Consider the following 22,366-nt stretch of genomic DNA (forward strand, 5'->3'; position numbering starts at 1 on the left):
TTGCTTGGAAAATTAAATGTTTATGTATGTAATCGCTCAGACTCAGTAAATACTCAGAAAGTGTTTCAGTAAGTGAACTGCTCACAAAAGAAAACTAAGGCCTTTTCCTGTATAAAGTGCCAAATGTCTGATTTTTTTACTAGTTATGTAGATGTGCTGAGGTAGCGGCAAGCAAAGACCACAGACCGAGCGCCCCAGAACGGCCTGAAAACACCAGCTACGCTCTGAGGTGGAAAAACAGCGCTACTTCGGGGCCCGCGCAGCGCCGCCTCACTCTCCCCGGGGCGGAGTTGCTGACAGACAGACAGCTCGTCTCTCCTACCTCAGCCGCACATTTTCTTGGGGCCCCGCCCCCAAGCGTGATAGGTAGTGACTTTGGCCAATGGTGGCACACCGCCGTAGGAGCGCTAGCCAATCAGCGGTTGGGAGCCCGGAAAGGCGCGGGGCCGAGCTAGAAGTGGCTGACGGGGGCAGAAGTGCGAGCGGCGCGGCGCGGTGCGGTGGCGGAGGTAAGATGGCGGCGGTGTTTACTTTAGGTCTTTGCAGTTAGGCTGCTGCCTTGCCCCTCCTGCCCCCTCCGGGCTGCTACTCTGTCTCCATCAGCGTCGGGGTCGCTCTCCTCCTACAGGCTTCCCGGACCCAGATTCTCCGGTGCCCGGAACCTTAGTACAAAATGGCGCTCTCACGGGCTGCCGAGGACGGGCTGGGACAGCGATGAGCTCTGAGGCGGGTCGGGACAAAGACGGCATGGAGGGAGGCGGAGGCGGGGCGCGGCTCTGCGGCGTTGCTGCCGCCGCTGGGGGCCGGCGCTGAGGCTTCCCCCTCGTGCTGCGGAGGTGCGAGTCCTGGCGATACTTGTAGCATGGTGGTGATGGGGTGGGGGTGGTGGTGATGGGGTAGGGGTGGTGGTGATGGGGTAGGGGTGGTGGTGATGGGGTGGGGGTGGTGGTGATGGGGTGGGGGTGGTGGTGATGGGGTAGGGGTGGGGCTGGGGTAAGGGTGGTGGTGATGGGGTGGGGGGTGGTGGTGATGGGGTAGGGGTGGTGGTGATGGGGTAGGGGTGGTGGTGATGGGGTAGGGGTGGTGGTGATGGGGTAGGGGTGGTGGTGATGGGGTAAGGGTGGTGGTGATGGGGTGGGGGTGGTGGTGATGGGGTAGGGGTGGTGGGGATGGGGTGGGGGTGGTGGTGATGGGGTAGGGATGGTGGTGATGGGGTAGGGATGGTGGTGATGGGGTAGGGGTGGTGGGGATGGGGTGGTGGTGATGGGGTGGGGGTGGTGGGGATGGGGTAGGGGTGGTGGTGATGGGGTAGGGGTGGTGGTGATGGGGTGGTGGTGATGGGGTAGGGGTGGTGGGGGTGGGGCTGGGGTGGGGGTGGGGGTGATGGGGTGGGGGTGGTGGTGATGGGGTGGGGGCGGAGGTGGGGGTGGAAGTGGGGGTAGGGGTGGTGATGGGGTAGGGGTGGTGGTGATGGGGTGGGGGTGGTGGTGATGGGGTAGGGGTGGGGGTGATGGGGTAGGGGTGGGGGTGATGGGGTAGGGGTGGGGGTGATGGGGTAGGGGTGGTGGGGTGGGGGTGGGGGTGATGGGGTAGGAGTGGTGGGGTGGGGGTGGGGGTGATGGGGTGGGGGTGGTGGTGATGGGGTAGGGATGGTGGTGATGGGGTAGGGGTGGTGGGGATGGGGTGGTGGTGATGGGGTGGGGGTGGGGGTGGGGGTAGGAGTAGTGGTGGGGCTGGGGTGGGGTAGAGGGAGAAGAGGAGGTGAGGCTGATTCCCTAATGCCTGAGGAGAGACAGGGAGAGTGTCTTCTGTCTGTCCTTTAGAAAGTCGCTCGCAGTCTGCCCGGCTGTTGTGGAGGAGGAATTTTTGACAAGAGTAAGGTCCTTTTTTGGTCTTTTGTGTGATCCTGCAGGTTTTGGTATGAACAGGATTCGGATCCACGTCTTGCCGACCAACCGAGGGAGGATCACCCCAGTTCCCAGGTCTCAGGAGTCCCTCTCTTGTTCGTTCACTCATCGCCCATGCTCGCAACCTCGTCTGGAGGGACAGGAGTTTTGCATTAAGCATATCCTTGAAGACAAGAATGCACCTTTCAAGCAATGTAGTTACATATCGACGAAGAATGGGAAAAGATGCCCCAGTGCTGCCCCAAAGCCTGAGAAGAAAGATGGGTATATATATGTATAGATACTTTTGTCGTTTGTACTTTTAGTTTTAAAGTGAGGGTGGAATGGGGTATCATGAGGGCTTGGACGTAGCTACTGAGTTTTTAGCCCACATGCTTCCAAAATTGGGATTATGAATAATATATCCTTGGGGAAGAAAAAAATTGGTGAAAACTGGGACGATACTATTTTCCATTGGGTCACTCAGATCTTCTCTTTGGATCTTTTGCCCTTATCTTTAAAGGGATAATCTAGATTTTTCTTAACCCTAGGGTCCATGACTCTTGGCCATTTCTGAACCTTATATAATATGCAAAATGTGTATTCTGGGAAAGGCTTCATTGCTTTCATTACATACAAAGATATCCACGTGGAGCATAACTTGGGTAGATAATTCTTCATATACCTTTTTAAAATTGTGTGCGCCATCTTATTACCTACTATGTGTTAATATTGAAGTAAAATGTAGAGTTGCCTTCCAGAACCAATTTTGAAAGATGAAAGTGGATTTCTTTGATTTGTTGAGATGTCAGCATTTTGTAGTCAGAATGTTTTGTTTGGTGGATAGAGCACTAGATTATGCTACCTGCATTTCCCTGTCTGAATATAAAATGTTAATTATTTGTCTCCTTAGGGTGTCCTTCTGTGCTGAACATGCCCGTAGGAATGCACTGGCGCTTCATGCTCAAATGAAGAAGACCACTCCAGGGCCTATGGGTGAAACACTCTTGTGCCAGCTGAGCTCATATGCTAAGTCAGAGCTGGGGTCTCAGACTCCAGAAAGTAGTCGCAGTGAAGCCAGCCGAATTCTGGGTAAGGATATTCTCTCCTAGAATGGAAAAGGAGGAGAAAAGGTAACAAAGAACTTACTGGTTTTAGCACAGTGCTTTGAACATACCAGTATATGGTACTTGATAATACAATACTATTAATTCATTGGCAAATGGTTGAGATTCGAGGATTGCTATGTTATTTATCAATTCTTTTCAGACTGAAATAGTGTGTGCTTAGGTTTACTTTCCTGAGTTTATGACTGTTTTCTTCATTGCTGTTTTTATACATACTGTCTTAGCTATGTAAGGTAATTTTAGGAAACAAAAATAATTTTGAATTGGACCTTGTTCTTTTGAGGGCATGGTTGACTCAATTTTAAGATTTGGGTTGATTTGTTAAGTAACCTAGTTTTGTGTGGTGGAGTTACAGAGGTGGGAAGTCTTAATGGCTGCTGTCCCTTCCTTGCCTCAGATGAAGACAGCTGGAGTGATGGGGAGCAGGAACCCATTACTGTGGATCAGACATGGAGAGGTGACCCTGACAGTGAAGCTGATAGCATAGACAGTGATCAAGAAGATCCCTTGAAGTAAGTTGTAATTCCACATAGGCTTTTAAATATTTTATGTAGTTAGTATGTGGAATGTAGTACTGCGTACTGTTAAAAAATTAATAACCTAAAAGGGTTGAAGAAAGCTTAGCTGTTTGTGGGCAGAAAGAGATTCTGTAAATTAAAGTGTCATGATTCATCATCATTTCACTTTGAGGCAGGATTTGATTCTGTTTTAGAAGTCTTGTAATTTGGGAAAACTTTTGGATGACTAATTCTACACCTGAGTAAGTATAGGAGAGAAAATAGGAAATTTTTTGGACATAGGAGGGTTGAGAAATGCTTAAATCAGAGAAGAAGAAATTAATATGAATGCATTCTTTTTTTAAAAAAATTTATTTTTATTGGTTTCAGAGAGGAAGGAAGAGGGAGAGAGAGAGAAACATCCACGATGAGAGAGAATCATGGATCGGCTGCCTCCAGCAAGTCCCTCAATGGGGATCAAGTCCACAACCCCAAGCATGTGCCCTTGACCGGAATCGAACCTGGGACCTTTCAGTTTGCAGGCTGACGCTCTAGCCACTGAGCCAAACTGGCTAGGGCATGAATGCATTCTTGACGTAAAACTCAGGAATAATAAAGTGATTGTATTTGAAAAACTACCTTTGCAAAGTTACATCTTATGGGTTTTTATTTTAAAGAAAAATAAAAAGATGTTTCAAGAATATCCTTTGGTTTCATGTCTAAGAGAGAGAAACTGATTTAGAAACCAGGAAGTGAGTAATCAGCCTAATTATATCTTATTGTGGTTTCTCTCTTCATGGAACCCATATTCATGTTAGGAGTTGTAGAAACATAAAAGCATTAAGCATTGCTACTCCTAAGTCTCATATTGCTATGTCTCATGGTTTAGTTTAGTTTGCGTTTTTGTTTTTTTGTTTTTTCTTTCTGACTTCTGTCTCTTAGCACTTCCCACTGACAATTTAGGTAGAAGGATGTAAATAATGGAGTAAGGAATTTCTAGACTAGACTGTATTGAACTTCAATTCTTATTGTGGATAAGAATTGAACTTTTCTTCATTACCTTGGATTCTGAGGTTTATAAGAAGTCATTTAGGGTTACATTTTTCTGAGTAGATTTTAATGTATTTTCTCTTGAGTAATTTCAGTATAGTTAGCAATTCCGAAATACTTTTTTGGAAAGTCCATCTAAGTAGTTTGAGAAGGAATGTTTGTTTTCTAACAAGATTCTTTCACAGTAATTTTATATCAAGCGTATTTTTTATTTTTCATTGTGCTTCTACAAATGCCAAACTTGTTGCATTGAAGAGGTGTGTGCTCTGTAGGGTCACAATTTTTTTTTCAGGTCCAGAAACTTGATTTTATCATTAGTAATCGAGATCAGTGTCTAGGGGATACTACAGTCATATGAATATAACTTACAAGAGACTACTGTATCAACCAAAATATCAGTTATATGAGAAAGTAAGTGTTACAAGGACTAGGTACTCAATGTCAGTTTCTCCTAAAAGGAACATCCAAAGGGGGAAAAAAAAAGCTCCAAATATGTGCAGCGATTAGGCGATGAAATAGAAGGCTTTTAAAAATATATATTTTTTTATTGATTTCATAGAGGAAGGAAGAGGGGGAGAGAGAGAAGAAACATCAATGATGAAAGAGAGTCATTGATCAGCTACCTCCTACTGGGGATTGAGCCCACAACCTGGGCATGTGCCCTTGACTGGAATCAAACCCGGGACCCTTCAGTCTGCAGGCCAGTGCTCTATCCACTGAGCCAACCAGATAGGACAAGGTTTTTTTTAATCCTGTGAGGAACATTATCCAAAATAAATTTAGGCTCATTAAAATATATGCAACCCAGATATTTGCCCTGACCGAAAATCAAACCTGCAACCTTTTGGTGTATAGGACAACACTCCAACTGAGCCACTCAGCCATGGCAGGAATGTCTTTTTAAAAAAATATATTTTTATTGATTTCAGAAAGGAAGGGAGAGGGGGAAAGAGATTGAAACATCAATAATGATGAGAGAATCATTGATCGGCTGCCTCCTGCACGCCCCCCTACTGAGGATCGAGCCTGCAACCTTGGCATGTGCCCTTGACTGGAATTGAACCTGGGACCCTTCAGTCCACAGGCCAACGCTCTATCCACTGAGCAAAACAAGCTAGGGCAGGAATGTATTTTTTAAAAATTATTTTAATTCCCTGTTATAAAAGCAAGTCTGACCTCAATTTAGCTGCTCTCATTCACCACAAACTGCCTTTTATGTACTACAACATCCTTGAAAGGCAAAGGGTCCAGGCTTTTCTTTCCGTTCACAAGTTTGGAGCTCTTTTAGGAATGTATTTTTAAGTTAGAAGTTATAATTCGTTATCTTTTGTACTTTAATTAAAATATATTAAGATACATGCTACAACAAATTGAGCACTTTCCTATTAAGTGACTTTTCTGTATTATTAGATGGAATAAGAATGTAGATTAATAAATTTTGAGCCCTAACTGGTTTGGCTCAGTGGATAGAGCGTCGGCCTGCGGACTGAAAGGTCCCAGGTTCGATTCTGGTCAAGGGCATGTACCTTGGTTGTGGGCACATCCCCTGTAGGAGGTGTGCAGGAGGCAGCTGATCGATGTTTCTCTCATCGATGTTTCTAACTCTCTCTCCTCTCCCTTCCTCTCTGTAAAAAATCAATAAAATATATATTTAAAAATAAAAAATAAAAATAAATTTTGAGCATTCTGTATCTACTTTTTAAACATAATGCAAATAACTGGGAAAAATAATGAAACATCTTCCCTTCCTCATATGGTGAGATCATGCTAGATCATACATTAGTGTCCATTCTTGGAGATTTTTTTTTTATATGTGTATATAAGAACTTGAATGGTAAAATGTGTAAAAAGATTTCTATTAATAAGGTGATTGTCTCAGCACTGATTGCTTATTAAATATCATCTAGTATCTACCCTTTTCTCTTTTTAAACTTGGGTTTTATTATTGTGCTTTTTTATGCATTGCTGGGAATTTTCTATTTCAGACATGCTGGTGTCTACACAGCCGAAGAAGTGGCCCTGATTATGCGTGAGAAACTAATTCGTTTACAGTCTTTGTACATTGATCAGTTTAAACGACTTCAGCATCTGCTCAAAGAGAAGAAGCGACGTTACTTACATAATCGGAAAGTGGAACATGAAGCTCTAGGCAAGTTGCAACAACCTATTGTAGGTTCAACATGTGAACCCACATGTTGGTAGTAGTAGTTACATTTATCTCTGTTGGTATCTGGAGTGGAGGAGAATTTGCTTTTGAAACTGCCTATCTTATGGCCCAAGATTTTTCTATTTACTTGTTAATTTGGAGACTAGCCCTTGTTTGGTTGCTTGGCAGATAACATCTTGGTGGTTGTGACTCTACAGGTAGTAGTCTCCTGACTGGCCCAGAGGGACTATTGGCCAAAGAACGAGATAACTTAAAGCGTCTAAAATGTCTTCGGAGGTATCGTCAGCGCTATGGAGTAGAAGCCTTACTACATAGGCAGCTGAAGGAACGCAGAATGCTGGCCACAGATGGTGCTGCCCAACAGGTAATTTGTGCATATACTTCTAAGATTTATAAATTTGCTTTCTTTGTAAAGTTAGGGTAATTGTCCAAGCACTGTTGTACAGTCTTGGCTCTGCCATCTGACTTATTGGACATGGGGTATATTGAAAAGAGCACTTACCTGGAAGTCCAGAGACATAGGTTCTAGTCTCAGTTTTCTTCTGACCAGTATTGTGCCTGCACTGATAACTCCTCTGGGCCTCTATTCCCATCTGCAAATTGAGGGGTTGCCACAGATTTCTCAGTTCTTTGGTTCAGAAGTTCATCAGTTCAGAAATAGGCACAGGCTAAGCCCACTTTTCTTGGGAATCGTGTTTTAGAAGGCAGGAAAATAGGTAGAATAATAGGAGCAATGAATGTTCGGAAGAAAGGTTGATAGGAGCAGAAGTAAGTGATCACTTAAATTTTTTTCTCAGGCCCTCGGTCTCTGCTTCAATAAGATTAATTTTATTTCTGTGTTTTATTTGTTGAAGTTTCACATAAGATTACAATTTCGAGAAGGGTTCTGCTAAAAGATAAAATAGTTTGAAAATCATTAGTCTATATTGCACTTTCATAATATGGAGGGGTAAGATTCAAATTAGGGTTGATTCATTTGTACATGAGATTTTAAAAATTATTTTTTTACATAGCATTGGTGTATACATTTAAATGTTGAATTTTTTAGCTTTTAAAGATGTACCTTATATTTTATAACTAAGTATTCTCATACATAATTGGTTGTATGTTCTTTTGTGGGTGTATTGGTTGTGTTTTTTTATTGTTTTTTTACTTATCTCTTTTTTTCAATTTTAGGCCCATACCACTCGTTCCAGTCAGAGGTGCTTGGCCTTTGTGGATGATGTTCGTTGTTCTAATCAGTCTCTTCCAATGACCAGACACTGCATTACTCGTATCTTTTTACTTTGTTCAGTTTGCTAGCTAGACGGAAAGGCTAGTGGGAGACCCTGATAGTTGCTTAATTGAAGGTCTTTGTTATCCTTTGGCCCTGAATCAAGGCCAGCAGTTTGCTGAAGCTGCTGGTTTCAAGCAGGAGCCTAAAGAAATGTCTTTCTATGGTCTGTTGGCCATTTCAGAACTTAGGAAATGTAATGGCCAATTCATTAGAAAGAAACATCTGAGTAATTGGTGATAGATGTGGACTAATATTTATTTGTAGTCAGTTAATACTGGGATTCCAGATATGAGGTTCCTGATTTAACTTGTTTATTAGAATTATAATACTGTTAAATCCAGTTATAACAAAAAAAATTTGTGGGTTTTCTACCAATAACAAGTACAGTTCTGAACTGTGAGCTTCCTTTGAGTATTATCCTTTTGTACGGTTAATGCTCTTAACTTGTACTTTCAAATTGGAAACTTAACTGTTTCCAAGGATAATTACTCCCCAGTTAATTTGCCTTTGACCATCAGAGCACCTTTTGATTCTGCTGTGGGACTACATTTATTTACCAGGCTACCCAACTTTGGACTGTTTATTGTGAAAGTACATCTTTATATGGACATTGATTGAGAAAGTGACTTTCACTATAAAAGCCTTTGTTAAGTATGATTATCTTTAGTATATGAAAAGCATATTTCATATACTGGATTTCACTTGCTGGATTTCAGTTGCCTGACAAGAGATAAAATATTGGAAAGTAAAATATTTTTTCAATAGGAAGAGGAGAACCTTCCCTGGCCTTTTGAAAGGAAAACTGACTTCTGTTCTTTTTGTCAAATCTTTTACCAATTTATTAATTATTGCAACAACAAATGTCTGCTAAAGAATTGTTGTCCTTAATGTATAAAATGCTTGTGCAAAGTAATTAATAACTGAAATTAAATGCTCCAAACTTAATTGGTTAAAGGCAATCTTTGGACAGATTTAAAAAGAAGTAGCTGATAGTTGAATAGTGCTTATTACTGTAAATAAATGAAATAGGAAATAAAACATGTTTTAATCCATAAATTTGATGCTTATATATATTTTTAATGAGTGAATTTCAAAAGTTGGTGACAGTGTGGTGAAATGGACCCTCTAAATACTGCCAGTGGGAATATAAAGTGTTATAGGCTTTTTAGAAAGCAATTTGACTATTTATATTCTTTACTATGTTACTATCACCTCTGTGAATTTATTTAAGGAGATAATTAACTATAGGACCAGTATTCCATAAAATTTCTATAATTTGAGACTTAAAATTTTCAGAGATGGGAAGGAGAAAATTATGATACAACATAATAGTAATATGTTGTCATTAAACATTTAATAAACTTTATGAATGATATGAGAAAACATTTGATAACAAAAATAGGATATAGGATTCTGTAGAGTATGTTTTAACTACATGGAACTAAATACTAGGAGGAAGTTTAATAGAAATGTGACTGTTTTTGGATGGTGGGGTTATGAATGCCCTTTTCCCTCTGCTTTGTACTTCTCAGGTTTTCTTCAGTGAGTTTGAATTACTTTATAAGGCAAAAAGCCAGTTTACAGGTATTAAAGTAGTTTGGACTTTTCTTGTAGTACAGGCGTGGGGAACCTTTTTTCTGCTAAGGGTCATTTGTATATTTATAACATCATTCATGGGCCATATAAAGTTATCAACTTAAAAATTTGCCTGCTATATTTGGTCAAGTATATAATTAACTCACCCCTAATGCCTTGGCAGGGCCAGACCTAATGATTTCGTGGGCCTTTTACGGCCTGTGGACCGGACGTTCCCCACTCGTTATAGCACTATACTCATAGTTTAATAGAATATTAATATTTTAAAGTTGAAAATGAAATGTATTTGAAAAGAGAAGGGAAGTATTTTTTCTTTTGTGTTCTTTTCTTTTTCATTCCATAGTTGCCTAAGTCACTTACCCTTCCTTAAGTCCTTATCCCAGAGAAAGATGCGACTGCCTTTGGTGACCTGTTAACTCTTTACTCTGGTCTAATGGAGACAGCCCTGGACTGAAAGTGAAGGATGCAGACTCTAGTTGTAGGTCAACCATTCCCTTCTCTTTGTCTTTGTTGTCCCCAGCAGAAAGGAAGGGGGATGGATGAGGATGGGGGGAGGGTTTTTCCAGGATATGTGGTATTAAATCAGAGACTTATGAAAGTCCTTTAAGTTCCATGAAAAATATTATGATTAAAGCACTTAATGGATTAACATTTTAAATATTAATAATTTAAATTAGATTGGGTTTTTCTGAAGCACATAGAGGCTGCACTTCTGTTCCCATTAGATTCATTTGTTCATTTGATAATTTTCATTTAATAAATATTTATTTTGTACCATTATTCCTTTAGAGTAGAGATTGTCAATTGGGGGTCATTTGACCCGTTTGGCAATGTGTGGAGGCATTTTGCTTGTCATAACTCAGATGGAGGTGCTACTGACATCTAGTGGGTAGAGGCCAAGAATGCTGCTGAACACTCTACAATAATGCCCAGGACAGCCAGTAATGTCATTAGTGCCAAGGTTGTGAAATCCTGTCTTAGCATAATGAAAGAAATGGCTTTATTAAAGAGTTTTTATTTGGTTTAAAAATTACAATGTGCATTACATTTTTTAGTTTTTAAAAATTACCTTAACATTTCCCCCCCAATTTATTAATTACACTTGACATTCAATAATCCTGGATACAGTTTATAGAAAATTGTGCTTTCTTACTTAAAAATAAGCTTAAATTTAAAATAATAGGAGAATAACCATACAGTTAGGATTTTCAAAAATGATAACACTTGTGTAAAATGTGCTTTGTAGAGTAACTTGAACTGGAATTTTATCTGATTATGATTTCAATTTTGATTCATCCTACAGAGTTTCTTTGTCAACTTGGAAATAATAATCCTTTCCTGCTTCTAGCCTTAACATTGGCTATCCTGTTAGAGCTCCTAGGAGCATTCCTGGATTACTTTCTTTCCGGCCTTTCATAAAATTATCATCTCTTTTCTCTTTGGGATAATAAAAGGATTCCCCAGCACTACCCCCCCAAAAGAGGGCATGGAAATATATTTCTACTTTCTTTCAGATATACTAGCTAGTCACTATTATTTGAGCTTCCATTTTCTCCAGTTCCAGTTCTCTGCTGCTTGAAACCATTTTATCATGTAAGCATTTTGGAAACAAGGTTTTAAAACTTTTTGTCCGTCTTCTTAAAGGAGCAGAAACAACTTTGTCTCTCGAGTCTTGCAAGGGGTTGGTAGAGGCCTCTGCAGACTGTTTACATTTGTCATGATGTCTCTTCTGAGTAAGTGTAGATTCCTAGGATTGTTATTGCTGTTTGCTCAGCACTGTGTTTTCAGATGTTTTATAAGGGAAAACAAGATTAGTTTAAATGGCTAGGATCTTAAAATGGAGGTTGGGGACTAGTTTTAAATTACTAATAGAGCTAGAATTAGAAAAATTGCTAACTGCATTTTGTTCTGTGTCAAATGTAACCAATTATCTTGTAGTGCAGACCTTGAGTTTTACATGGCAGATACCTGTATTTTGTACCTCCCATAGGTCCATTTTATTTCCCTTGACCGTTTTTCTGCAGATATTTGTCAGGACACAAATCAGGTTCTCTTCAAATGCTGCCAGGGGTCTGAAGAGGTACCCTGCAACAAACCAGTTCCTGTAAGCCTCTCTGAAGATCCCTGCTGCCCACTGCATTTCCAGTTGCCTCCTCAGATGTATAAGCCCGAGCAGGTACTGTCTGTGCCAGACGATCTGGAAGCCGGCCCCATGGATCTGTACTTGAGTGCTGCTGAGCTTCAGCCCACTGAGAGTTTACCTCTGGAGTTCAGTGATGTAAGTTAGAGAAGTCCGCTCTGGTTGGCCCTTGAGGCAAGGCCTTATTTATTAACTAGAGGCCCGGTACACAAAAATTCATGCATTCAAGAGGGGGCAGGGGTCCCTCAGTCTGGCCTGCGCCCTCTTGCAGACCAGGAGCCCTTGGGGAATGTCCGACTGACGGCAGGGAGCAGGCCTAAGCTGCGGTCTGGCCTCCCTCTGTGGGAGGTGACCAGTGGAGTAGTGATCAGGGGACGGCATGGACCCCCAATCGCCCCTCCGATTCTGCCAGATTCTGCCAGTCGCTCTCCCCTCCCTTTGCCCACTGGCACCCGTCTTGGCGGCCTGGTGCCACCTGCTCGCAGGTTCTGCCGTTTGGTCGTTCTGCCGTTTGTATATTAGGCTTTTATTATATAGGATGTTGAGTATAGGTTAGACTTTTGTGCTCAGGAGAGTTGATAAAGTTTTTGAAATGATATATGCATGATTGTATGTATATGTTAGCATATTCATTTAGAGACAGTTTAGATTGGCAGAAATTTTTCTGAGGGAATAAATAGTAAGGGAAATTGTAAACTAAGGGAAGTTAGAAAGTCAAGATTATGGTTGGGTTTGGTGTGGTGGGAAATATGCTACCCATCTGCAAGGTGAGTGATTCACCAGCATCTCAACACAGAGTTCTGATATCTGCTCCTGACACCGTAAACTTGTGTTTTGGCTCCATGGTAAGGGGTTTCGTTTTCAGATTAATGTGTGTCACAAGAAATTACTGTAAACGTAACTTGGTTACTGTTTTTCAATTTTGATGTTATTACATAATCCTGTTGTGAATGGACTAGAACAGTAATCTCACTGAGTATTTACTTCTATATAGCCTTTGAAATATGTACACTTCTGTCTTTTTCAGCTTGTTTGATTGGCCATAGCGCATAAATCCAGCTCAGATTTTGTTTCCCTAGTTAGCAGTATCCTACTATTGGACTTTAGGGATCAGTTAACATTCCACCTCTGTCTTGGCACTTTGCTTATTAATCTTTAGCCTTCTGGATAAAGGTGTCCTCATTATTAAGATAAGTCTTTTGAATTTCATAATAAAGGTATCTTGTGTCTAACCATGACATGTTTAAGGGGACAAATCTAAATGGAAAATTAGGTGGAAGTAAGGTTTGGGTAGCCTCCAGATTTACTAAAAAAGATACACTAGGCCAGGGTTATATGTGGGGGGGAGGAAATGGCATTAAGAATAAACTGGCCCGGCCGGCGTGGCTCAGGGGTTGAGCACTGGCCCAGGAACCGAGAGGTTGTTGGTTCAATTCCCGGTCAGGGCACATGCCCCAGTTGCGGGCTCAATCCTCAGTAGGGGGTGTGCAGGAGGAAGCCAGTCAGTGGTTCTCTCTGATGTTTCTGTCTCTCCCTCTCCCTTCCTCTCTGAAATCAATAAAAATATATATATTTTTAAAAAAGAATAAACTGATTGCAATTTTTCCCTCCATAATTTCTCTTCCTTTTTGAGATTATATACTGTCAATAGGTGTAATAAACATGGTTTTTATTATTTCATTTATAATAAGATTTTTGTTATAATCCTGATTATAATTGCTCTTTAAAAAGAAAAAATTTCTTTCACACAGATTCATGAAATAAGAGAACTAGAAAGGAACCTTAGAGATTATACATTGCCGAGAACCAATTCCAGCATGTAATAATTACAAGAGTTTCACCAAAAGGTTGGTGAAGCTTGGGGAGCTCAACAGGGTTGAGTCAAATGTAGTTTACCTGTTGGAAAAGGCTAAACGGCACTTCCCCCAAACCTGAATAGGATTGTTAACTGCCAGACAGCTCAGGGCATTTTATTGCCTCTTGTTGGCCAAACACCTGCACAGCTGTAGGCTATTCCCCAAACTGTATTCTACCTTTGATACTGTACTCCTTGAAGTGTATTATCTCCACCTTGCCTTAGGATAAATCATGTTAATAAAAGCAGGGTCCCGAGTGAAGGAGGAGAGTCTTCGGTTCCTTTTAGCTGAAGCTCCTCTGACCCCCAATGCCTTTCAAAAATACCTTCGTCTCCGGACTCTAATCATCTACACGCAGATGATGAACCCTTTGTAAGACAGGGAGAAGAACCCCGGCATTATGACGCCCTAACGAGGGACACCAACAATACATTCTAGTGTTTCCCAAACTTTTTCACTGAGATTATGTTAAAGAGAGTAAATGAATAAGTAGCTCTAGATTGAGGGGGACAGATTTTTGTCTACTCTTTTATTTTACATGTGAGGAAAACCCAGAGGGATGCTTTTATTTTTAAAACTCAGTAATATGAGGAGCTTTATAGGGTCTAAACTATAACCTAATAATCACTACATCACCAAATTCTCTTCAGATATTAATGTAAAAACTAGTAGGTGTTTTATATAGATGTACTATATTATTAATGTTTATGTTACCTGATAATTTCAAGAGCCATTTCTATTTTGATTATTTTGGTTTTCCCCTCATCTGTTTTTGCCTATTAGTTTTAAGTGATCTTTTCTTTCTCAAACCTTTATAACTAGAGTTAAGAAAATATGACTGTCCCAATATCTTTGGAGATTATAGTCTTATTTGCTCTTTGGAGAATAGTTACACAAAATATTAAAGATTGGCCCTAACCGGTTTTGCTCAGTGGATAGAGCAGCAGCCTTCGGACTGAAGGGTCCCGGATTTGATTCCGGTCAAGGGCACATGTCTGGGTTGCAGGCTCCATCCCCAGTCAGTGGTGGGTGTGTGTGTGTGCAGGAGGCAGGCGATCCATGATTCTCTCTCAGCATGGATGTTTTTATCTCTCTCCCTCTCCCTCTCTGAAATCAATAAAAATATTTTTAAAAAAACTTTAAAGATTGTAAGATGTGATGGTAGGCAAAATCTGACAGTTAAGAAATCTTAATTTTAAAATATATTAAAAAATATATGCCATTAGATCTGTTCATCTTTATATTTGGCACGGATTTCTTAAAGAATATATGAAAAAAAAACTTTACTTTTGAGAATCCAGTGGGTTTTTAAGATGGACCTTTGTAAAAACAATTAGCTATTTGTAATTGATAATCTATTGTGTTCATAATAGATTTGGTGCACTAGACAATGTGGTTATTCTGATGAACCACATTGGTCATTAAAAAATAGTTTTATTCTTAATCTTTGGACATGAATTCTCCAGAAAGTTTGAAATAAAATGCAGGTTTAGAAAATAATTTTTGTCCTCCCACAAATTCTGGATATATTAGTATAAAATTTTGCTGGGAAAAAATGATTTAAAAAAAAAAATCCTTACCGGAGGATATTTTTCCATTGATTTTTAGAGAGTGGAAGAGAGAGGGAAACACAGAGAAATATCGATGTGAGAGAAACACTTCTATGGTTGCCTCCTGCATGCACCCCAACCAGGGCCCCGGGCTAGGTAGGATCCTGCAACTGAGGTATGTGCCCTTGACCTGAATTGAACCCGGGATCCTTTGGTCCACAGGCCGGTCGGTGCTTTATCCACTGAGCCAAACTGGCTAGGGCAGTGGTCCCCAAACTCATTAGTCAACAGAGCCAAATATCAACAGTACAACGATTGAAATTTTTTTTGAGAGCCAAATTTTTTAAACTTAAACTTCTTCTATGTCACTTCTTCAAAATAGACTCGCCCAGGCCGTGGTATTTTGTGGAAGAGCCACACTCAAGGGGCCAAAGAGCCGCATGTGGCTTGCGAGCCGCCGTTTGCCGACCACTGGGCTAGGGCAAAAATGATTTCTTAATTATATGAGTTTCACTAAGCAATTTTGTTACCTGTATTGTTTTAGATAAATTTCTATAACTTATTAATAACTTTTGATAACTTCACTCAGCGGAGGGCCAGGTATGAGCTATTAATATGGGTAAAAATTCTGTACTTGATCTTAGCCAAAAGGCTGAGGCACAATGAGCCTGTCATTCTGGATATTACACTTGTCTGTTTTCTATGTTTTGATCCAAAGATGTTTTGCAAATAATAACCTCATAACTTATTCCTATTATTTTCAGTTTGCTCTGTGTGTCTTTGTGGTTTTTGAGATCAGAACAAAAATGGATTCTCTTAAAATGTTTTGATACTTGTGATTAAACATTTTTGTTATGGTAGGCTTTCCTGCTGATTTTTTCTTCCTCTCTTATTTTAGGTTCCTTTCTCCAAATTTAGTTCTTGTTACAGACAACACTGTAACTATGTGAGAAAAGCCTTTTCAGTATTTTCCTTTGAAAACATTTCTAGACGGTTGCATTCTTGAGACTTGGAAACCTTTTGCCTCACCACTTAAGGTTCTTTTAAATTCCAAGTTAATTATTTGTATAATAAATGTGCATAGTAAAAGAATTGAAGAAAATAGTCCATTGTCTTAACCATATGAGAACACTGGTTTCTGTGGATATTACACATCTGAAGTGAATGTATCCTTTTAGTTAGCTGACTATCCTTTTCTCTGTGTTTCTGCTTGAATTAACCAGCTTTAAGTCCAATGTTCTTTACTTACTTTTTTCAACCTTAATTATTTTGAAGATGTGATTCTTGTTTTTGGTGATTCGCACACCAGAGAAAGGGAAAGAATTTTGGACTCTAAGACCTATTTAAAAGCATAGAACTAAGTGAGCTTCTTGTGAAATTAGATTACTGGAAGCATAGAGCCTCTATAAAGTGGATTGGACATAAGGGAGTACAAACCCTGGGGTAATTTTCACTCTTAGGCAGGAGAGTTTAGGGATAGCCTCTTAGAAAGGGGTGACATGCAAGTCTGTTTGACACATCGTTTGAGCCTTTGCAATGCTTTAGGCCCTGAAACAAGACCAGTGGTTTTTTTTTTTTTGGTGTTGGTTTCAAACAGGAGCCAAGAGCAATGTCTTCTTGTGGTTTGTTGGCCATTCAGGACCCAGTGGGAATGGCCAATTCAATTGGAAGAAACAGAGTCTGTAAATACAATATTTTTTGTTTGTTTGTTTACATTTGGTTGTTAGGTTTAAGAATCAGGAACTCATAATTCTGTGGGGATAAGGACTTAACCAAAATAGTATTGTGTAGCTGTTAAGAGAGACTTTGAGTTTTTTACTTACTCATTTCTCTTTTCTCCCTTCCCTCTTTTGCTCACTGTCTTGCTTTGTGGTAGTTAGGACATTAATCAAACAATCTCATATTACCCAATATTTTAAGGCAGTATTTCAGTTTAATTTGTAATTATACTGATTGAAAAATATGCTTTTTTAAGCAACTGGTGGTCCCTGCTTTATACTTGGCAGCAAAGAAAAATTTTTAGTGCTTTTGAATCTTATCCCATTTGGATCTTATCCCATTTGTTGGACATTTTGGGAAAGTCTTTTTTTGACTCAAGGTAGGCAAGGGGTAAGGGAAGTGTGGGAAAAGTGCTTTAAGGTTTGCTGAAAAATATGCTAACTGTAGCTAATTGGTTCGTTTGGTATTGCTGATAGGCATTTCTCTTTCTTTTCCTAGGACTTGGATGTTGTGGGTGATGGCATGCAGTGTCCTCCTTCACCCTTGCTTTTTGATCCTTCACTAACCCTTGAAGATCATTCAGTCAAAGACACTGCTGAAGGCCCAGTGGATACTTTGGCAAGTGAAGAACAACCCGGCCAGGCTTCCCTCATGTAGCCATGTAGCCAGGCAGAGGGTTCCCCGCTGGCTGTGCTAACGTGCACTCCCAGAGAGTGAGTGGGGTTGTCATCACACGGAGACTGTAAAGGTGTCCCAGATGGTAGTTCTCCAGATAGGCTCCTAGAGAGAACCCCTGGTTCTCATATCTCAGAGCAGGACACACATTTAGTTAGCTAGACAAGGAATCTAGGTACATTGTTCCTTTTAAGGCAGAGTTCAGCACTGGAATTGTTTTCATCATAGGGTAAGGATAAGTAATGTGATTTGGTTTCTTTCTCTGAGCCTTGGGTGGGATACAAATGGCCCTGACTGAAGACCAGCATTTATACTATAGCTGTTGGTTTCAAGCAGAGGCCCAAAGGACCATCTTCCTGTGATCTGTTGGTTGTTCTGGAAATTCAGCACAGAATGGCTATTTCATTTGGAAGAAACAACCCACAGCTCTCCCTCCCATTGGGAGAATCTTAGGAATGCTTCAAGTAATGACAAGTATGGGGAAGAGCAACTGCCCAGTATTATTTTATTTCTGCTGTCTTGTTCTTGTTGCTATGATACATGGGCATTGATAAGTCAGATTCATGCTTCATATCACAACAAATGAATTTGTAACCAAAGTAACTTTCTTTTGACAGGGCCAGATGCAGATGGCCGGAGATGGGTGCAGATCGCAGGGATCTCGAAATTCTGAAAAAGCCTCTGCACCATTGCCTCAAAGTGGAGTGGCTACTGCAAATGGGAAGCCAGAACACAGTTCTATCAGTTGATAGTTTGTTTTGGGAACCATTTGACTTTGGAGGATTTGAATTTCCTGTTATTTAAACAAGTATTTCTGACCTCTCTAAAGGACAACCCAGACTACTTTGTTTTCCTTCTGGGTTACTGAGTGCTATAGTCAAACATACACCAAATTTTGGGGGAAGGGACCAGTAGTAGTGTCTAAAAGTTGTGTCTTCCCACTCTGGGCAAGGAAGAAAGATAGGTGAATCTTGTCAGAGCTGCTGGGATCAAGCGAGTAGTTGGGACTCTGCTATGAGGAGAGACATCTTGGTAAGGGGATTTCCAAAGTCTTTAAGTGGGAGTTGTGTAGCCCTGGGCTATTGATGGACCCAGTGTTTGGCCATTGCTATCTAGCAGCTTGTGTTTCAGCCTTTTCTCACCTCTCACCTAATTGGAGAATCTGAACTCCCTTCCTCCCCAGTAAACTCTGACCTGTAACTTCAGAAAATAAGCCCACAGGACTGGGTCCTCAACCATCCATCTTCAGCCTATGTAAACTTCTGCAGTGACTATCCTAATGTAAGATGCCATAAAAAGTTATTGTATATAGTTTCTATTAAATGTTAAAATGTTATGAAAATATAAATCACTTGAATGCATGTTTTATTTGTATTTGAGAGTGAGTATATATACACACACACATTTGGGTGGTGGTCCTTAGGGAGCTGTTTCTGATGGGAAAGGGAAAATAGGACAAGATATATTTCCATCCTAAGAAGTAAATACACTTTTAGTAACTTTAGTTTTGGTTTGCAGGATAAGATAAAGAACTGTTAGAAGTAAATGGAAAGGGGTAGGACCTCCCTATTAAAGCTTACCAGTTCCAGATATCTTCCTTTTCACTCTCCTCTGTGCCCCCTACTTCTCCCATTTCTCTCTCACAATGCCTGATTATCATTTTAAAATTCTCTAGGACTAGGAATGTATATCCATAAACACGTATCTTTAACCATCTGTCTTCTATGTCAATTTCTGTATGTAAATTACATATGTATATGTAAACACATATATAAAACTCCCAGAGAAGTTGGGTCTGGTGCTGGATCACAGAGATAGGCATAAGTTGTCCAGATCTTTTAAAAGTTACTTTATTTTTTTTAGAGAGGGGAAGGAGAGGGAATGAGGAAAGAGAAACATTGATGTGAGAGCGGAACATCAATCGGCTGCCTCCTGCACGCCCCCTACCTGGGATAGAGCCCACAACCCAGGCATGTGCCCTGACCGGAAATGGAACCAGCAACCTTGTGGTGCACAGGATGGCGCCCAACCAACTGAGCCACACCTGCCAAGGCTGTCCAGATCATTTTGATGAATCTAAGAGAGTTAAAATAAAAATTTAGGTAGGGTTAAGTTACCTATGCTAGAAGTTGTTTATTGAGGTGCATTATGACAAGGAGGCTAAAAGATCACCTATAAGAACCGAACTAAGGAACAAAAAATTTATAGTTAGACCAGTGATTTCAACCTTTCTCATCTCATGGCACACAAAATAATTACTAAAATTTTGTGGCACACCAAAAATGTTTTTCACTGATTGTGTTTTTTTTTTTTATGTGACAGTCTAAGGGAGAGGAGGTCAGTGTCTGACTAAACAGGTATCGTGTATTTTAAAAATTCTTGTAGGATGAATTTTTATTTTGGTTCAAAAGCTGAGTTACACCATCACTTTGGCTTTAGTTTACGTATTTACATCCAGAGAATGGTTGAAAGTAGCTCAGAAGGCCCATCGAATTCTGAGATCTTTCATAGGTCCTGCAGTATATTCATAATACAGGAGAAGCATTTATGCAACCATAAACAAGAATATGCTTGCTCTTGCAACAAGATTAGACTATCGAATTCCTGTTTAAAAAAGTGATATACAAACCATTAGCACCCACCCATCACTCCAGATGATTGTAAATTAACAGGCCCATCCATGAGCACTTTCTGGGTTAGGGGAGGGGAAGTGGAGGCCAAGGAATTAATACTCCAGAAATTTTGATGGTCGCTCTTGGAAACCCAGCAACAAGGGTGAGTTTTGAGAAGGCCACATACAGTTGCCACTCCAGGGTCTTGGGTTCTGTTAGGCACAAGGAAAACGATTTGGTAGGAAGAGCCTCAGACTGCATCCTACCTATATGAGAGTGCTGATGAGTCCTAGATGAAGTTTCCCTGTATGAAGTAATGACTTGGAATCCCTTCTGCTTTCAGTCGTGTAGCAGCCTGAGGGAAGTGTGGCCTTGATGTGACACCTAAAGGTGAGGGAGCTGGAAGCTGTTAACTGTTTGCAGTACATGATCTCGAGATTTGGGTGGCATACTCTAATGGCCACTGCATTCTGCCTGTGCCAGACAGATTCATTTCTCCAGGCATGTTCACAATTCCTGAGGGGCCTCTTAGGAAGATAGCTTAGGGTGGCAAGTTACAGTTCCCAATGCTGCAGTTTGTCTTTGGGCCACAACTTTGTCACCTCCCTCCACTAAACATGATAAATTCCCTTCATTGTTATCATGGAGCTTACTTGGTGGTGTGAACCTAACTCATTCCTGTCTTGAGCCTTTGGTAATCATACCCTTCTCAGGCCAGGGTTGCCACGCATGTCCCGTTACAGTAGACAGTGTAGTGCCAAGCTGCACCTGTGGCAGAAAGAATAACCATCTCCCAAGATGTCCAAGTCCTAATCCCTGGGTCCTGTGAACATGCTACCTTACTTGGCAAAAGGGATTGTACAGACATGGTTATGGTTAAAGGCTTTGGACTGGGAAAGAAAGCAACCTGGATTATTCCAGTGGGCCCATGCTGATGTCAAGTCCTTAAAAATGTTTCTCAGCTGTGATCAGAGGAAAAGGACAGTGTGAGAAGGATGGTGGTTCTGACCTGTAGGGGGGACCAGGGAGAGGTCTCTAGTTGCTAAATATGGTCCCCAGCTGACAGCCTGCTCAGTCCTATGTTGCAAGAGACTGAATTCTGCCAACACCTGAGAAAACGGCTGCCCTAGAGCCTGCAGAGGACTGCAACCTGCCCATACCTTGATTTTGGCCTGGAGAGACCTGTACTGGACTTCTAACATAGAGCTGTGAGATAATACATTGATGTTTTTGAAGCCATAAGTTCGTGGTAATTGGTTATGGCAGCAACAGAGAACCAATATCGCACCCAAGTTGATGACCTGGGGTTTTCCCTTTTTTTTGTTTGTTTGTTTTTTTTTTTGTATAAAAGAAGCCCTACTTCTGCTTATCAGTTATCCTATGAAAAATGGAGGTCCTGCTCTAACCAGTTTGGCTCAGTGGATAGAGCGTTGGCCTGCGGACTGAAGGGTCCCAGGTTCGATTCCGGTCAAGGGCATGTACCCTGGTTGCGGGCACATCCCCTGTAGTGGGTGTGCAGGAGGCAGCTGATCAATGTTTCTAACTCTTTATCCCTCTCCCTTCCTCTCTGTAAAAAAATCAATAAAAAATATTTTTAAAAAATTATTTGAAATGAAAATGCAGGTTCTTTCCTGCTAGTTCCTGGATGCAATGTACAATGGCCTCTTAACAGCTGTAGCTTATAGTTCAACTGGGTCCTTGCTATGTCTCCTGGCAGAGTGCACCCATTTAGGACCTTGACCTTGTAGAGCCTAAAGTTGTGAGGTGGGATACCCCATTGGGTCACTGGGTGTGATAAATAGGGCTTCTCTGCTTCTAGCCTTTGGTCCTAAACCCACTTATTCTTTCTAATGAATGGAACTTAGCACTTCATAGAGATCTCTGATTGAGTGCATGCACTGTGTCCTGAGGGATGGCACTCATCCTTGCGAAGTATTTCTTCCCAGCGGGTGTTTCAGCTGTGCCTCCAGTGGGTTGTCCCAGGGCTCTCTGAGCCCAGCTGCTTCTGGAGGGTGCAGCATGTGGAGCCCTGCTTTGCTGTGCGGTGAATTCCTGGCCAGGTGCTGTGTTGTGTGAAATTTCATGCCTGTTCTGTGAACAGGAAAGGTGAAACCTGTGCCTAAAATAGGCATCCCTGTGAGGATGTACCTATGCCTCACTTCTAGGATGGAAGTCACCTAACATATTAATATACTACTTACTACCAGGAAGACAT

At 41.0% G+C, this 22,366-nt stretch overlaps 1 protein-coding gene and 3 non-coding genes across 4 annotated transcripts; all 4 read left to right on the forward strand.

Annotated features, from left to right (window-relative positions):
• Positions 1 to 527: 527 nt before the first annotated feature.
• Positions 528 to 18,887, forward strand: KANSL2 (KAT8 regulatory NSL complex subunit 2). The gene is made up of 10 exons (XM_054719121.1): positions 528 to 836; positions 1,913 to 2,171; positions 2,800 to 2,978; positions 3,411 to 3,525; positions 6,546 to 6,713; positions 6,929 to 7,091; positions 7,904 to 8,000; positions 11,624 to 11,877; positions 17,363 to 17,482; positions 18,157 to 18,887. Exons 2-10 carry the CDS (start codon positions 1,921 to 1,923, stop codon positions 18,286 to 18,288), a joined length of 1,479 nt encoding a protein of 492 aa, XP_054575096.1. The 5' UTR covers positions 528 to 836; positions 1,913 to 1,920; the 3' UTR covers positions 18,289 to 18,887.
• On the forward strand, positions 8,091 to 8,227 carry LOC114231314 (small nucleolar RNA SNORA2/SNORA34 family). The gene has a single exon (XR_003617267.1). It is a non-coding gene; the product is annotated as a small nucleolar RNA SNORA2/SNORA34 family (small nucleolar RNA).
• On the forward strand, positions 16,688 to 16,824 carry LOC114231316 (small nucleolar RNA SNORA2/SNORA34 family). The gene has a single exon (XR_003617269.1). It is a non-coding gene; the product is annotated as a small nucleolar RNA SNORA2/SNORA34 family (small nucleolar RNA).
• Positions 17,824 to 17,960, forward strand: LOC114231315 (small nucleolar RNA SNORA2/SNORA34 family). The gene has a single exon (XR_003617268.1). It is a non-coding gene; the product is annotated as a small nucleolar RNA SNORA2/SNORA34 family (small nucleolar RNA).
• Positions 18,888 to 22,366: the final 3,479 nt, after the last annotated feature.

Source organism: Eptesicus fuscus, chromosome 7, assembly GCF_027574615.1.
Source record: "Eptesicus fuscus isolate TK198812 chromosome 7, DD_ASM_mEF_20220401, whole genome shotgun sequence".
NCBI classification, from domain to species: Eukaryota; Metazoa; Chordata; class Mammalia; order Chiroptera; family Vespertilionidae; genus Eptesicus; species Eptesicus fuscus.